Source organism: Pithys albifrons, chromosome 14 (genome assembly GCF_047495875.1).
Source record: "Pithys albifrons albifrons isolate INPA30051 chromosome 14, PitAlb_v1, whole genome shotgun sequence".
NCBI lineage: Eukaryota > Metazoa > Chordata > Aves > Passeriformes > Thamnophilidae > Pithys > Pithys albifrons.
The window spans coordinates 12,254,113-12,271,654 of NC_092471.1; the positions used below are offsets into that span (position 1 = coordinate 12,254,113).

General features: G+C 40.8%; 1 protein-coding gene across 1 annotated transcript in view; it reads left to right on the forward strand.

Moving 5' to 3' along the window:
* The window catches only part of COL4A5 (collagen type IV alpha 5 chain), a 78,742-nt gene that overhangs the window by 36,631 nt on the left and 24,569 nt on the right, over positions 1-17,542 (forward strand). Inside the window, exons 10-30 of the mRNA XM_071569134.1 lie at positions 319-381; positions 900-935; positions 1,029-1,070; positions 1,178-1,270; positions 3,390-3,443; positions 3,548-3,604; positions 5,738-5,782; positions 5,883-5,936; positions 6,101-6,142; positions 6,608-6,740; positions 7,533-7,706; positions 7,932-8,015; positions 9,179-9,271; positions 9,888-9,958; positions 10,182-10,373; positions 10,803-10,971; positions 11,637-11,729; positions 11,817-11,921; positions 12,469-12,566; positions 12,828-12,978; positions 13,622-13,735. Of these exons, the coding sequence (XP_071425235.1) occupies positions 319-381; positions 900-935; positions 1,029-1,070; positions 1,178-1,270; positions 3,390-3,443; positions 3,548-3,604; positions 5,738-5,782; positions 5,883-5,936; positions 6,101-6,142; positions 6,608-6,740; positions 7,533-7,706; positions 7,932-8,015; positions 9,179-9,271; positions 9,888-9,958; positions 10,182-10,373; positions 10,803-10,971; positions 11,637-11,729; positions 11,817-11,921; positions 12,469-12,566; positions 12,828-12,978; positions 13,622-13,735 (1,963 nt within the window). The remainder of the gene's footprint in view (positions 1-318; positions 382-899; positions 936-1,028; positions 1,071-1,177; positions 1,271-3,389; positions 3,444-3,547; positions 3,605-5,737; positions 5,783-5,882; positions 5,937-6,100; positions 6,143-6,607; positions 6,741-7,532; positions 7,707-7,931; positions 8,016-9,178; positions 9,272-9,887; positions 9,959-10,181; positions 10,374-10,802; positions 10,972-11,636; positions 11,730-11,816; positions 11,922-12,468; positions 12,567-12,827; positions 12,979-13,621; positions 13,736-17,542) is intronic.

Sequence of the window (17,542 nt, forward strand, 5' to 3'; positions counted from 1 at the left end):
TTTCTGCCTGGGAGGAATCACAAATACAAAGCGTTTTGTTGTTCTCTCTCAGTGCGTGAAGAGAAAGAAAGTGCAAAAGTAGCTCAAAACAAACAAACAAAAAGAAACATTCCCTTATCCAAGCCAAAGAGATGTATTGATGTTGAGAGCAGGATGCTCCTTTAGGCCTTTCCACAAGGACAGATTGGTAGGTTAGTGGTCAGCTACATTGATTTGACATCTACGGGATGCCACTGTTGGGGTTTTTTGACCTTGAAAATCTTAGGGGTTTTTGTCATAAAAAGATGCCTTGCAAAGCCTCCTCTGCTTTCTCAACAGGGCCCACCTGGCTCCATGGGAATACCAGGTCCAATCGGCCCTCCAGGGCCCCCAGGTTTGACGGTGAGTTTCTTTAGCCTGTTATTCCTAAACCCTTAAATGGAACAGTTGCTTCTTGTTCTCAGAGACAGGTCAGTAAAGTGCAGAGATCATGGTAGTCAGGACTTGGTATGGAGACAGCAGCAACCAGGCATTCAGTTCACCTGGAGCTGTTACTGTGCACTTTTAAATAGGATGCTCTGAAACAGCCTGTTCCCAGACATCTTTTTGCTTTAAATTGGTCTGAGTTATTGTGCAGGCTTCTTATTTGTGTGAAACCTGAGGGACAATATTTAGCTTATTTAGACTAGGATGCTTAACACCTGACTGTTTAATTTCATTTTACTCTCTCTGTTAATGGTAGAACTAGTTTCTTACACATTTGTGAAGTTGAATAGCATGAAAAAGAGTTTTCAGAGGAAGGCAAGGTGCCTTGTCAACATGGGCATAAATGCTCAGGAGTGGTTTTGTTAGGGTTTTTTCCACAGGAGGCATGTAAAGTGCTTGAAAGTGACTTGATTTTTGGTTTTCTCTTTTAATAGGGACCTCCTGGTCCACCAGGGCTGCCGGGACCCAAGGTATTTTCTTTCCCTCATTGATGGTGGTAGTGGACTGTTTTTCTTTCTGTTTATTTGTGACTTCTAAAGGCTGATGAGTTATACTTTTTACAGGGTAATATGGGTTTGAACTTCCAAGGACCCAAAGGTGAAAAAGTGAGTAGGTGATCATGATGATAATTTTGCTTATTACTTTCAAAATACTTACACTTGTCAATTTGACTTGTATTGCCTGTAACAAACTGCATGTTCTTGCACTTTAGGGTGAACAAGGTCTTCAGGGACCTCCAGGGCCACCAGGACAAATTGGAGAACAGAAAAGACCAAATGACATTGAGTTTCAGAAAGGAGATCAGGTGAGTGGGACGCTGCACCATCTGCAGTGAGTGTGTGATCAAACTGCAGCCTCTGTTGGTTTGGCTCTTGTATGTTCACATCCTGCTCACTGCAGAGGTTCTGTTATTTTTCTCAGAGTACTGAATATTCCAGGCCTGAGTACTTTTCCTTTAATAGAAAACATGCCAGTCATACTAGTCCAGTTACTTCCCTTAGTAAAATGACTATTCTTAAGAAACCCTTAAAGGAAGTTCACAGTAACAGTAAAAGCAGTTAAAATATTCTCGTTCCTTGGAACATTCAAACTGAATTTTCAAAGCAGTCTGGGGATTCAGATTCCCACTAATTAACCACCTATGTCATCCACTGTGAGGAAGTCTTTCAAAAATTTTAATGCAGGGGTGCTTTTTTAATTTTTTTTTTTTGTCATTAGTAATGCCCCAGGATCTTTCTTCCTTGTGGTCTGAATAAAGTGCTTTCCCTGTTTCTGGCCTCTCAAAAATAAATATCAAGCCATATTGTGACAGTAAGCTCAAACTGCTGGTTTGATATGCATGGATCCTTCTCCACCTATAAATGCCAAAAAGTCATGGCAAGAGTTACCATTTTTAGAGTTATTACACTTTTTTATTTCTTTTTCACTGGGGAACATTTTGCAGTACTGTTTAATTCTGGGTGCCAGTCACAGACAGTCTGAGCAGAACCAGCAGGGTCATGGGTGCCCGGATGTCACATTGTCATTGAAGCTTTTGTGGTATTCTCAAATACCATCCTGAGTACTAGAGGAGCTGAGGTAGATATTTTGAGGCAAAAGTGGTGAGTGATCATTTTTATGCTCTGATTATTTTGCAAATGTCACTGGAGTAACTGAACTTTAAACTATTAGTTTAATCCATCTGTGTTTGAGTTGGTTTCTTCCTTTCCATCCTTTTATCTTGGGAAACGTGTCAGAGAAGAAAGCTTTGCTACACAGCAGTGTTTTATTTTGGCAGGCTGCAAGACAGTTCTGCCCTTCATCCTGATCAAAGCCATTTGTTACCCTTCCTTTCAGAAGAGCATAAGGCACCACTAAGGCATTACCTAGAACTGGTGTGCATTTGCAATGTGCAATCAGCCTTGTTTTGTCTCTATGTTACTGGATGGCAGAACAGAAAGCAAAGACCAGCATTGTGTGTCTTTATAATTCTAAGAAAACACAAGGTGACATTTCGACTACATTTTCATTGAAGCAAAAATTCATCTGATTTTATTGGGGTCAGAATAATTTGCCTCTGTCATCAGGGATCCCTGCAGGACTAATTATACTGTCATTAAGTTATGTAAAAGTACAAAGTAAAACCATTCTACCTACATTCTTTTTAAAGCAGTAAGACTTACTAACATTCTGAGTTCCTTGCCTCTGGCCAACATTAGCAATGATTTTAAAGTTTGCTAATTTGTTGGGGGTTTTTTGAACGTAATTTATACTTGGTAATACACAATCAGTAAAAAATTTCAACATTACAATTACTTTTTTTGTGAAATACACATGAAGTTCTGTTGTGATCTCTGACTAAAAACAGGTGTGTAGATGGGCTTGTAAAAGTCTGGGAGGCCTCCACAGAAGGAACAGAAACTGCACAGAAACATTTTGTGAATTCAATAACCTGTAACTTTTCTTTAGGTTGATGGTGAAAATATTTTACAAAGGTGTATCAAGACAAAATGGAAACCCACATTTTTAACACTTCTCTGACAAACACACTTTGATCCTGATGGCTGCTCAACTTCGGCAATTACCAGTAATCTGATGGCTCTTGCTGCTGTAATTAAAACAGAATTTGGCATTTGTTTGTGCTTTCTTTTTTTCTTTCTCCTTTTTATTTTTGTAAAGCAGCTGCAGGCCACCAAACCAGCTACTACAGTGCACACAGGAGGCAGTTGTGTCTTAGTGGAGTGACTCATCTAAATAAACAGGATGAGCAGTCAATGAAATTTATAGATGCACTTGAACTTCCAACAAAGAAAGAATAAATATGTTCATTCAGAACTTGGAAATTTAAATGACAGCAAAAAAATATTCTATTAAAAACCCCCAACAGCTGAGCTACTAGGGAGTGATGGAGGCTTTAATCCTCTTTCTTTGCCCATGCTTGACAGGGTATCCCAGGTGATCCAGGCCCACCAGGACTTCCTGGGCCACAAGGCCCTCCTGTGAGTAGAACTCTTAGTTCTTTTTCGTTGCATCTGTATCAGAACTGTAACTTCATTCTGCTCTGGCCTGTGGGCTCAGTTTAAGATGACGTTTGTGTGTCCAGGGTCCTCCCGGTGGCGTAAAAGGTGAAAAAGGTGAGCAAGGAGAACCAGGCAAAAGAGTAAGTAGTCTGTTTAACCAAACATTTATCTTTCCAATCAGTGTTATCTTTGAGAACTAAACAAATGTTGAATTCAGGTGGGGCCATCAGCCTCTGGGTAAGAGACTACTTTTTTTTCCCTTGTAACCTGGCAAACTAGTGGGTGACGCATGTGAGTCATGAAAATGCTTCTGTCTAAGGCTCTCTTAGAGCTTTCTGAAAGAATTATCTACCTTGCAGATCTTAGTTTTTGGGACAGGAGAAAATAATTTGAATTATGTTACCTGGTTAACATGTGAAGACGTTCTTCACAGTTGTTGGGCCCCTTGTCTGAGGCAGCAGTTTTCTGTTTCCTTTTAGAAAGGGTCTGCATTCAGTTTGCATGCACTGGGTTGCCAAGCAGCATGAAATTGGTGTGTGTATATATACATATATAAGCTGGTCTATGTAAACTCATTCTGGGTGGGTTCCTTTGAGGTGAGTCACAAAACCACGTCTCTGAGCACTCCATTAAGACCAAAAGTCTATTTGTCACTTCTCAAGGTATTAACCTCAATTTATGTGCTATCCAGGGAGGGGAGAGTCAGGATAGCTGTATCTAGAGACAACATGACTCAGTTTGTTCCTGACTAGATTCAAATCAACCCTGGAATTTAAATGTACTTGGATATCACAGCTCAGAAAAGCTGAGGAAGATCATAGAAGTGCTAAGAAATAGGATGAAAATAACATGGGCTGGACCAGGAAAGAGAAGATGAGCTGTAAGCAGCTCAAAGCAGTCTGTATTTTCACTTCACAGCTTCTGAACACACAGTTTCATCAATATAATGGGCCCCTCTGAAAATCAAGACACAAGTCTTGCTCAGGTTAATTTTACAATATATAAACACCATTTAGAAACATGTTGATGAATACAATGGAAATAAATGTTTGGTATTTTAGATAAAACACTTCTTAGTTGCTGAGAATTACAGTAAGGGCTTTGATTTGTCTCCTTTAACGAACATAACAAATGAGGCAGATTTACAAAGCCAAAAGTCTCATATTTTGAGTGGGTTTTGAATTGCTGCTTTTCTCTGCAAAAGTAAATGGGAACCACATAAATTTGAAATGATCAGAAAGGATAAAAATTCTGAGGGGATATAGCTTTTGCCCAAATCTTATTTACAAACATTTTTATTTGGTTTTATTACTTTGAATTTGGGCATTTTCCATACTTAAAGTGCAGTTTTGCTATTAAGTTACTTAAAAGTTGCCTCTTAGGGCTCCATATGATTCTGTGTGGCTCATTTCAGATGTACTCATAAAAGTGTCAGTCTGTGTATTCAAACAGGTAGTTCTGCAAATTCACAAAAAATCTTAAAATCTCATTTTTGAGAATCAGAACTCATCACTAATGATAAAGAATTCACAAATCACATTATTCTGTCATGCTCTATATCTGTAAGGTCTTATTATCAATTTCCCAGTGACTGAGAGTTGCTCTTGGCACTGTGGTGAAGCTCAGTCACCTATTCTAGTTCTGTTCCAGCAGGTGCCCCCCAGACATGCAGCTTCTATAGCTCTGACAATAGAGTGCCATTTGTCTGCCCAGTGAATGGTCTGGGATAAAGTGGAGCTTGCCCTGCTTTTATTGCAGCAATGACAAATCTGTTCAGCAAGGACATACGGGTTTTAGAAGCCACTTTGTGTTTTTGCTAATACTACTGAGAAAGTTGGTTTGATTTAAAGGAGAGTTAAAATTCAAACACAAAAGTGTTTGTGTTTAATTTTACTGGTCACATTATACTAATTTCCTAATTAAATATAATGTTCTAGTGTTTAGGGAGTTAGGATCTGTTTTCCAAAGAAAGGATTTCTCTAATGTTAAAATAAAGGGAGTAACCACAATGAATGAGCAATCGTTAACTGGAGATCATTTGGGGCCATTTCTTTGAGGCTTGTAATGGTTTTCTGCTCTGGTTTTCACAATATAAACCTCAGTTTAGGTAGCTCTGTGGATTATACCTGGTTGATGTCTCTTTCATGTTTGTCCCAAGGACCTCAGTCTAGAGACAGTTTGGTTTACTGAAAAATGGGAAATAAGTAACAATTTCCATAAGAATTCTTCACCACTGAAGCCTTTTATTTCAATGCATGTTTATGTCTTTGAAGGGAAAGCCTGGCAAAGATGGAGAACCTGGTCAGCCTGGTAGGGATGTGAGTAACTCATATATTTCTGATCTAAGCAGACTCCTTATAAGCTTTTCTTTTCATATGGAGTATATCTGAGTGTGATTATCTTTCTTTTTTCTTGAAGGGTTTACCTGGTGGGCCTGGAATAAATGGTGCTCCAGGAAGAGATGGTGAAAAGGTATGCCAGGCTTTTTGTCATTATTGCATAATAGATCTGCCATCACTGAGTTCAGTTCTGGCTGATTTGCATTGCCTGTGCTATTGCAGCGTTGAGGAATATTTGCAATAACTTGCTTATGTACTGATGTGCAGTATCAAAAATGTGCTTAATTTCCTTGGTAGGGTGAAAAAGGTGACATGGGTCCCCCTGGTCCCCCTGGAATTGTAAGTTGCTGAACCTTTATTTCCTTTCTACCTTTGGTTGACAGTGTTGTTTCATTGTAGTTCTTGGCTGACCGAGAGCCCTGTCTCCAGGTACAACAATAACAGCACCAGGGAAGTTTTCATGTATTCAGTAATAGAAACAATGGGTTCCTTCTTTCAAGATGAATTCTCTGTTCTCGGATTTGCTGGGCTGCAAACACAGGCTGGGCTATAACCTCAGCCCAGCAGAACTGAGTCAGCTCCTCTGAACCTGCTGTAACTATGTTGGCTTGGCAGTCAAACAGCTTCCTGTTGGGGAGTGCTCTGTACTGGAATTTTACCTGGTAATTCAGGGGAGTAGGGAAAGCATCCTGTCGTTGGTATAAGGTTTGAAGTATGTTGAACTTTCCCCCCCTCACATCTCTTTGCTGTTCCAATGACTCTTTCCTTGGCAAGTTGTTTTACATGAGCATGAAACATTTACAGGTCATTCCAAGACCGGGCATTGATGCAACAGTGGGACCAAAAGGTAGCAAAGGATTGCCAGGACTCCCAGGAGCCAAAGGGGAGCGTGGATTCTCTGGTAGGCCAGGCCCACCTGGTTTGCCAGGATCTCCAGGTAGGAGTGCAAGCTTTAAAATGAGTTTTATGCTCAAATATCTGAATGGTTATTTGCCTTCATGGTCTTTTCACCCTCCTTTTGACAGAATGACTAGTAGAAAATTAAGGCAGAGGTAATTAGAGCTACCTTTGGTCTTGAAGGGTAGAATTGAGCTTATCATGATACTGTGAGGAATTCTGAACATTCATTGCCCAGTTCGCTGTGTTGAACTGAGGATGTGAATCAGACACTACCTTAATGGTCCTAGGGGTAAATTTATCTCTAATCACTCACCCATACCATACATTATCCATTGCATTGCACAGACTAAGTGTAGTGTATCAGAAGGCTGATACCTGGCCATCAAACCTATTCTCTGCTGTCCTTGGCCAGTAATAAAGGAGAAGAGGGACTGAGTCTACAGTGGGAGTGAGCAGTGACACTTGTATGTGCCTTGTACATGCACAGAGAAGAACATTATGTTTCCATGTTACAGTTTGTATATGTTCTTTTTTTCCCCCATCAATGCTTCCTTTTGTTATTCCTGTTTTATTGGGTTTTTATCTTCATAAACTTAGTTGTCGAGTCTCAGGTCAATTTTTCAAACAAACATCTCTAAAAATGTAAATTTTGCATATGTAAAACACTGCACATCAATTTGTAGTTTGATTCCATAAATGAAATGTGGAGTACTCACATGGAAAGACAGTCTTATCTGTAGTATGTTAGCCTTCATTTATCATTGTCATTCTTGCAAAAATATGATGGAAACCTCTGAGCTGGCAAGGAATTAAGTTATTCCCATCTTAGGGATCACTACTGTTGGACCTCCTGGCCCACCTGGCTTACCTGGTGAGAGAGGACAGAAGGGAGATCCAGGTTTACCTGGTGTTTCTATTCCTGGGCAACCAGGACTTGCTGGACCACGAGGACCTCCAGGACCACCAGGTCCCCCAGGGCCACCTGCACCATCTGTTCCCTCTGGTAAGTGGTGATCACACAGACAGCAAGTAGAAGAGACTAAACAGCCTTGATATTTATTTTTGTTTGAGGTTTTGTGTTTTGGCTTGTTGGGTTTTTTTTATTCTACCTTCTGAGATGTAATTTACCAGCAGCTGAAGTAGATTCCAAGCTATCTGTATGCATTCTCCAAGTTTCGCCCATTGGAAATCACAAACTGATCATTCAACCTCTCCTGATTCTCCTTAGGTGAAGGGTTATGTGAGCAGGGGCCACCAGGTCCTCCAGGACTTCCAGGACAACAAGGCTTTACAGGGGAGCGAGGCCAAAAAGGTGCAGTGTCATGGCTGTCTTGGTTTTCCTCTTTTTGTTGAAGCTTGTTAAAAAACATTAAATCTGCATTAAATAAGGATTAAGTGTCTCTTCCCAGTAGGGTTGAGTGCAGATATTTTCTGTTTCTGAGTGAGAAAGCTGTTTCTTTGGGTGTAGGATACTCCTTCATCTGATGTTAAAGCAAAAGTGACTGAGGGTGCAACCAGTGCTAGGGCCGAGCATGGATCATTAGTGAAGTAAAATGGAACCTGAGGTTTATGAGTTAGAAACTGAATGTTTTGGGACAGCAGTTGCCAAGTCTGTGTGAAAGCATTTTATACTTCATGAAAATATGACATTTTTTAATGGAAAGCAACATTGAAATTATAAAGATTCCTAATTTGAGTTGGTCAATCTACAGTGAGTTTGTTTGTTTGGTAAGCAAAAGAAGGTCATATTTAATATGTATCCTTGTTTCCAAAAAGACAACCTTGCAATGAGGATGCTGATACGGGTAAGTGAGAATCTTTTTCTAGCTCATCCATGGACATCTTAGATGACTTTGGGCATCTCACTTAATTTTGTACCCCTTTCAAACAGAAATGTTTTTTTTCATGGAGATTGTAGGGATTAATTCATTAACCTAAATAAAGTGTTCAAATATTAAGAAATTCTGTTGTGAAGAAAATTCCTAAACTTCTTGAAACCACTCTTTTCTTTAAATGAAATAACTTTAGACTATTGTCAAATCAGTGAAATATTCCCAGCATTTATATTCCATTCTTGGAGTTTAGTTAGTTTGAGATCTTGATATATGTGTTTTAGAGTTGTAAAGTGTCAAGTATGTATTTTAGGAGAGGACTCTTTGGTGAGGAAAAAAATCCACAGTTTTATTTTCTATTATTGAAAGCATTTTTTTGTTTTAATTTATTTTGCGCTATCATCCTAAATCAATTGTAATGATACCTGATAATTGGTTGTCTGGCTCCTAGTCACCAGGAAGCTTCAGTTTGGCTTTCATGGGGGAAACGTTCTAATATTTAAGTAAAAATTATTTAAAATACTCATTTTGAAACTGGTGTTATGAAACAGTAGCAAGAAGGCAATTGCTGTTGTGCTGAAATCTTTTAATGTTTCATAAAATCTGATGCTCAGATATGATTTTTCAATGCCAATCTTTTTAGGGGATCAAGGAGACACGTGCTTCAACTGCATAGGGACTGGAGTAATGGGGCCTCCTGGGGAGAGAGGACCACCAGGACCTCCGGGTAGTCCAGGTAGGGCTTTGGTCCTCACTAATCTGCTTCATATATTCCATAAAGTCACTTTTCTGTCTGAGTATCTCTGTAGGATGGTAGCAGTATATCTGTGTATTGTGCACAAGTTCAGATGCACAGTTGCCAGCTCCAGTATATAGATGGTACATGTACTGTGCACAGCTGGGGAGCGTTGGGAAGGAACACGCTGGATACGTGTAAAACAATCACTCATTTTTGGAAAATCTAGTTTTTCAAAAATATTTCTCTGCTCAAAGTCAGCCTTGCAAGAATTCTGTGTATTGAAGGTTTAGAGTCTGTAGTAGATTTAACTGAAAGAGAAAAATTAACTTCTACTCCTTGCTATTCCTGGAATGATGGAGGAGCTGGAACTTTTTAAAAGCGTTATATTTTTTGACACTACTGACTTAACTTAGAGTTGTAAATTTTGTTCTGCTCAAATAAAATCAAGCTCTCAAAAAAACCCAAAAAACCCAAACCCAAAAAACAAACCACCCCAGAATAAACTTAGCCTGGTTTTAAAACAACTTATATATTACCTATGCAGTCAACATGCCTGATATTTACAGATACCCCAGATTTATGTTTTTCTTTTATGTTTTTCTGCACCACTCAGGTTCTCCTGGTTTTCCTGGACCAAAAGGTGAAAAGGGGCTTCCTGGATTAACTGGCCTTGTAGGGCCACCAGTAAGTGGTGGTGTTATGTTCTGGTGGGAAAACAGTGTCTCATTTGTCCTGCATGATTGGTAGATCTGTAAACAGTAGATACCGTTCTTGTCTAATACTAATTGTTTCGTCTGTAACTACCTTGAATGCATAATCCTTATATTGTGCCAAACTTAGAGAGGAAGTGAAAAAAAAACTAAAAGGCCCTTTTTTCTTTTTCTTTTTTTTTTTATTATTTCCTCAGGGCTTCCCAGGGTCCCCAGGTGCTCCTGGGAGACCTGGTCCTAAAGGAGACCCAGGGGATGTCCTGACTTCTCCAAGAATGAAAGGTGACAAAGGAGACCCCGGCTTCCCAGGACCTCCAGGTCTCCCTGGCATAGATGGCACTCCTGGACGAGATGGACTGCCAGGTTTACCAGGCCCTAAGGGGGAACCTGTGAGTTCCATTTTGTGTTGACTTTGATTGGAAATGCTGCATGGGTTTGACATAGAACAGAGAAGACAACTGGCAAATGCACTTTTTCTGAGTGTGATAGGGCAGTAATTCTCTTCAGTAGGTGCCAGTCTAGTGATGATACACTGAGGTACCTCCTGAATCTGTCGGTGCCTCTACGAATAAGCTGAGGCTTCTCTTGGGCAGTGTCAGATGGTCCCTTTTGCTGTTGTCTGTATTTCACCTCTGTAGTGGGAAGAATTAAGTAGCCAGGCTTCAGCCTGCTCTCTCCCTGCTGTTTAGTTGTAGGCAGCTCATGGCCTTAGGAGCTGGAAGGATGAAAACTTCCTAAGAGTTTCAAAACAGGAGTGATGAAACACTTTAGTCCTTTGATATACATGGTCTTCTCCATACTGCTTTTTCTGTTTTCAGGGCAGTGTTGCATTCAAAGGAGAAATGGGTATTCCAGGTGATCCGGGAATACCAGGTCTTCCTGGAGAAAAAGGGCTTCCAGGACCTCCTGGGTTTGGTCCACAAGGTTTACCTGGTGAAAAGGGCATCCAAGGTGTCTCGGGCCGCCCGGGGCCTCCTGGTGTTCCTGGTGAGTCAGTCTCTGTCTGCTATTGAGCAAGCACTGCACAACTAAGCTTTGCCCTCTTGTCCCAGGTAGTTCTCAGAACATAATGCTGCTTTTAAGATTTTCCCAGGGGCCTTGTAAGACCTGGTATTTGTCAGCTCCCTTGCTGAGGGTCGTCACAGAACCTCAAAGTGAGCAGGATTTGTGCCGTGTCACTGTTGTGCCTCAGCTTCTGCTCTGACCTCCAGAGACGCTTCTCCCTCCCCACTGACTGCAGTGGAAATGCATTATGACTGTCTGTCGTGTGCTCAGCCATTCTGCAGCCACAACAGTTTTTGAAAACAAGGGTTTGCTTTGAGCAAGTTTGCTTTTGTTACTTTCTTGTCAACTACACAGATCCTAATCAAGTTGTGCTGGTGTCAGCTATGGAAAGTACTATTCACGTGTTGGTACCTAGGACAAAGCTAGAAAAAAAATAACATTGCAAGAAAACTATCTTAACATTAAACAAAGCTTCTGAGCCTCTAAGTGCTGTGTGGGGCCTAGGAGTGGAGAAGCTATTGGGTAAAGTTTTGCTGGTGTTTGAGTTCTTTGTAAGTTTATTATGAGGCTGGCAGCTTTTTCTTCTGAAAGAGAAACAGAAAAGAAACTCCTACTTAGTGATTCATATTTCTGATTTTTGGTTTTAGGTCCAAAAGGTGAACCTGGACAGACTATTACAGAACCAGGAGTTCCTGGCCCCCCTGGTCCTCCAGGAAGAAATGGTGATCCAGGTCTTCCAGGTAAAGCAGCAACTAGATATCCAGTGAACTCCAAGATCTTTTTATTCTGATTGATTCTGGATAGCTGTGTTGATGTTCTTTTCACAGGAGATCCCGGCCAGCCAGGTCAGCGTGGCTTACCTGGCATCCCAGGTGCCAAGGGAGAGCCAGGTATTCCTGGCATTGGACTTCCAGGACCACCAGGCCCAAAAGGTGTGTTTACTGCCGTGTTACTGTATTGTACTGGCTGGAATGGGGGACATAGTGGGTTGTGCCTCTGCACATTTTCCCTGTGGGTTGATTTCTCTCTAGAATCCTTTAGAAAATGTTTGACTTAAGTTTATACATAATAGTTTCAGAAATATCAAGAGAAAAAAACTTGAGGTCTTTTTAGTCTGTTCACTGTGCTGCTCCTTTGCAGCCACTGACCTTCTTCAGTAAACGAAAGACACAAAAGTAATGGGTAAAACCTCAGGAAATGAGCTTCAATCAATGAAAGATCTCCAAATGCTGCCTCAAGATGTTAATGGTTCTGATGTGAACTATTGTACTTTTTGTAAAAGCACACAGCATGGGCAGGGCCCCCCTGAGAGTCCTCTGTGGCAAAGATTATGCTCAAAAGTTACCTCAGCCAAGTGGGTACCCCCAAGGATGCTTGAGCTAGCACAGAACCTCTTCTCATGGCCTTAGGCCTCTGGAAGAGTTGTTTTAATGCTCTGTGGTGCCCCTGCTCCTGCCCTAACCTTCATGTTATGTGCAGGTTTCCCAGGAACTCCAGGCCCCCCCGGAGCTCCAGGAGCTCCGGGTCGCCCAGGACTAGATGGACCTCCTGGACCACCTGGTTTCCCAGGACAGAAGGTCTGTATTTGTGTTTAGTATAAAACTTCCCTGTCTTAGAGGCTTTTCTGCACCAGTGGGAAGATGGTGAGGAGAATTTCAGCTCTTGTTCTCAGCTTTTGATGGCAGGGAAGTCACATTCTCTGCTTGAGGTTTGAGTGGGAGTAGTAAAATAGAAATTGATCTCTAAGATGGTGGGCATTTTTTCTTTGCTACTTGGACATTTTTAGGAGAGACTAAACTTAGAAAACCCCCTTTTAAAATGTTTTTCATTTGTAATAGGGAGATCGTGGATTTGGAGTTCCAGGACCACCTGGACCCCCAGGACCCCCAGGCATAAAAGGAGTTCAAGGACCTAAAGGTGATCCTGGCTTTCCAGGAAGCCCTGGTCTCCCAGGACGAGCAGGCTTTGATGGAACTCCAGGGCCCAAAGGTATGGAGAACTCTTCCCTTTCTGTTCCCTGTTGAACTTTTTAAAATGTAGATGTGGTGGGAGACATATGGCAGTTCAATATAAGCCGTGTTGTCTTCAGAGCAATTACTTCAGGGTCCATTTTTCCAACTCAGACACACCTGTATAGATGGAAGATTGTGTTCTCAAAAGGCAAACAAGGGAGTAAATAGCAATCTGTGGGTCAGTACCTGAAAGTCTGTTTTCTAAAGACAAATCATATTTATCTGGGGGCAAACCTTTATCAATAGAATAATTGTCATTTAGATACACTGTACTTCAACATGAAGAGCATTAGCAATTTATTTATTCCTGCTCTTGATCATGGTCTGTATTGATCTGCCCAGCCTGGTTTGCTGGAGAGCACCTGCTGAGTTTGATGTGGATGATGATGCAATATGTGTGTGTGTAGCCTAGAAACACAAACTGCATGCATTCCACACTGAGTGAGGACAAATCTCTGGCTTTCAGAAATAGCCTCTGAAGTGTGTTTTTTCCTGCGCTGGATCGATATTTGTTTGCGTGCAAGGATGAGATGTCAAGTACAATGTGCAGGCACTCTGTTCTGAAAGTGAGTGTCTCTGAACTGAATTCAGTATTTAAATTAACAAGAGTGTTTTTTTAGGTGACCCAGGACCAAGTGGACCACCAGGACTCCCAGGCCCACCAGGCATACCTGGCATTGGTGGTCAAGGTCCACCTGGATCTCCAGGACCTCCAGGTCCTGTTGGACCCCCAGGTAAAACTTGTGTGACTTGTACCCTCTGGGTATTTCTAGCATACCCCAAGCAGCTACACAAGAGGGCGAGAAAAGATAGATTTTACATCTATTAGCTCGACTGTTTCGCCAGTCAAGCTGGCAAAACTTGGTACATTGTGATGTTTACTGAAATCAGAAGTGGAATCACATTCAGCCATTTTCACAACTTACAGAAGTCTCAAGGGTGTAAAAGTCCACTTTGCAGAGGGCGTAGGGTCTCAACAGAAATCCTAGAAAGTGTTGTTCACAGGTAGTGCCAAAATCTCTGTGAAGAAGTTTATCCTGAGAGTTTATGTTCTTCAGGACAAGGCAGGAGGGAGCACAGTGTTAGTGCAGAGGTTTTGGGATACAAAAGAGGAAAGCATCCTTGAGCTGCCTGTACTGTGCTGTAATTGCATTGCTTTCAAATAGCAAGATGGTTCTTAAATTCCAAAGAACTGTATTCCAAACTGTATTTCAAATTCACTGGGTGAGAGGTATTTTTTAATAACATTTTTACATTTTTATGTAGAAATTAAATTCTGGCTTGGAAAAAAAGCAAACTCAATCCCCTACAGAATGCTGTTTCTCTTCCCTCTACTTACTTGATGAGTGCAAAAATTAAGGCAGTAATTCAGGTTCTCCCAGCATGGCTAGGAACTTTTTCTTTTTTTTTCTTTTTTTCTTTTTTTTTTTTAGTTGAACTGAAGCCCAATTTAACTCAAGTAAAGGTGGAAAGGAAGAAATCAGGAGTATTCTGAACTAGTTAGTTCATTATTTTGTAGAGGAGAAAATGTTCTCTAGGTAGTGACATGATACTGTTTTAACAAAAGCCTGTCAATAAAAGAGGTCACATTCTTCTTGTCATAAGCATGGCTAGAAAAGAGCTTTAGAATTCTTCTTACAGAAACCACTGAGGTCTGGGATTCCTGGTTCCTTCGTGTACACTTTTTTTTTTTTTGCAAAACCAACAAGTTTTATGAGTCCTGATAGGTTTAAATTAGATTGGCAAAGTAGAATCTAAGGATAATGGTAATTAGGAATATGTCTCTGATGTGAGTTTGGTTATCTTTTGTCTAAAATGACTGGTGACTGATGAAGATGTGAACTTGTTCCTTCTCTGTGCACAAAGGGTACATGTGCATGCAAGCACATCATTCTATTCACAAAGTTTGTTTAGGGAAATTCCTTTCCCCCTTCATTCGGTGAATGGGCTTGCTGTGCACCAACTCTTGATGTTGCAAATATGTGACAGTCACCAGAGCAAGAACATTTCTGTGGACTTGAGCAGCCTTATACTGAAACCCTTCAAAACCCATCTGGTTCTTGCCGTGCCTCTGTGAATGTTTGCATGGCATGTTTGTGAGCTACACTTTCTGAATGTGTTTTTATACTGGGCTTGGCATTGTTTGCAGTGCATGCTGACAAATCCAGGGCCGGCTGTAAGGCAATGGGTCATGGATTAGTTGATCATGTTTGGATCTTTATGAGCTGTGAGCTGAGATCCAGCACAGTGCTTACCTTGAAGGTAGGCGAGCACTTGAGTAAGTAGGCCCATGGAGTTTGAGTTCTACTCATGTGCATAAAGTGTGGGTTGTGTTTACGTCTGTTTTTTCACAAGTTTCTGAGTGGGGAGAGGAATGGGTGGTCATTGCACCAGCAAGCCTGTAATGTGCCCAGTATTGAGCAGTAGGGACAGGAGGGGTTTGGACAACATACACAGGGATTCCCTGAGCCAGGAGGTGGATCCTGGGCTTGCTGTGCAGTCCTGAGCTGCACTTGAGGCTGAACTGAAACAGACGGGACCACAGAAGTGTATTTGAGGTGAGGGATGGGATGTATCATTGTGGGTTTGAATGTTTCATCCAATGCATGTTTTTTTGTCTTGCTGTCTCCTCTGGTGTTAGCCAGAATTTGATTTCATGTGATCCCTGATTTATTCTGCAAAATACCAATGTTGAGAAATGCACAATGATTACTAGAACTGATGGGTTTGAAATGCCTCTATTTTCGCTCTTCATGTCTGTACTGCCTAACCATTGTGGCTACTAACAGTGTGGTGACTCTGAAGTCTGGTGCATGCTTGAGAAATCCTTGTTATTTCCCTTGGCACTGCTCTGTCTCTGTTCTGTGCAGAATGTCTTACATTCCCATGTCCCATCCCTTGTTTGTTTTACCAGGCTGTTCTGATTGTTTCTTTATGCAACATTAGGGTAAAGTTTCTGGGCCTCTGTTTTTCAGGTAATTTGGGAAATTAATGGAAGCATTTCCCTCTTCAGAATTCCCTTCCTCTGCGCCACCATTTTTTAAAATATTTTGCTATAGCTCAACAATTTTCTGTTCTTAAATATGTAACAAATTACTTTAAAATTTACTGTGTTGTCTATATTGTTCCAGTTATGCTGTGGCTACATTTTTAAAAACCAGAAATTCAATTAGAATTAGTTTCTATTTGAAAAAGTATCTTTATTATTTTAGATAAGAAGTTTGTCCTGTTACTGGATTATATATTATTTTCTCTTTTTTTCCCTCTTGCTGATAGAAAGCCCTTAAACACAGAGCATGTGCATTCCCTTATGCATCATCTGGTGCTGTTTTTTCTCTGCAGAGTAAGCAGTTCCAGGCACATGACACCACAGCTGATTGCAGTGATAAGCTGCTGCCAAAGGGAAGCATACTTAGCACTAAATAAATGGAAGTCTACAGCTTATGCCATCAAGAAAACTCAATCTGCCTTTTCAGTGTGCAGGGAACACATGATGACATCACTCCTGAACCTTTTCCTGCAGTCAGGAGTGGGGTCACCATTACAAAGTCCTGCCTGGGAGATATTTGTGAGGTTTGGGCATGGTGGTGTCTTTACCTCAGTAGCCAAGCCATGTAACATTCAATATACTCACCTGTGGGTGTAACAATGTACATTTGCATAATAGAAGTGAAAGAGTGGGGGGAAATATTTAAAGGCTTTTTGTGTAATAAGGAAGAATCATCTATTGAAAATCCCTCTTTGAAGGGATTACCAGAATGTGAGGCCAGTCAACAAGAAGCTGACTGGGAGGGTGTTCAGAAGGTGTCCAGGCCAGTATCCAGAAATTACAGTTTTGTAAGAAACAAATCAGAAAAGATTATTCTCTACTCTTGTAGAGAATACTAGTCAAGGAGAGAGGGAAGAATAATTTTATTTTTAAATGTACCATCAATATTTGAAAATATCTCAGTTTATCTCTGTGTATAGTGGTGGCTGGACTTTGAAAAAGACTTTGAAAGAACTTGGAGTTTCCTTGCAGTGTGTTTTCTGTTAACTGTATTACTGTTGAATTCTTTGTACTTAGATCTGCTTTCAATAACTTTAGGTAGATTTTTTTCTTTGTTCTAATATGTATGTGCTTTATTTTGTTTCCTAACTTAACGACTATTACAACTCCTTACTGCTACCTGTCCCAACTTCCTGATGAGCTCTAACTCGTTGGCTTTTGAACCTCAGGTCCCCCAGGTACTGTGCTTTCTTTACCAAAGCCTTTTCTTGACTTCAGATTTAAGAATAATCATTTTTTTGTCAGCTATATTTCCAGAGTGAACATCTTCACTGTTACCATGCACTGGGGGGAAACAAGCTCTCTGCTTGCCTCAGCAGTGCCTTGAGCTCAGTGTCATTGTCACTGAACAGTCTTAAGTATATTTTGACAATTCATATTTTTCATTGAGAGAAATGTAATGCTGTGCAAAATTTTGCTATCCCTCACAAATACTCAGCCAATGTTTTCTTAGAATTTAATAAACTGGAATCATTAATGGAAATATAATAAT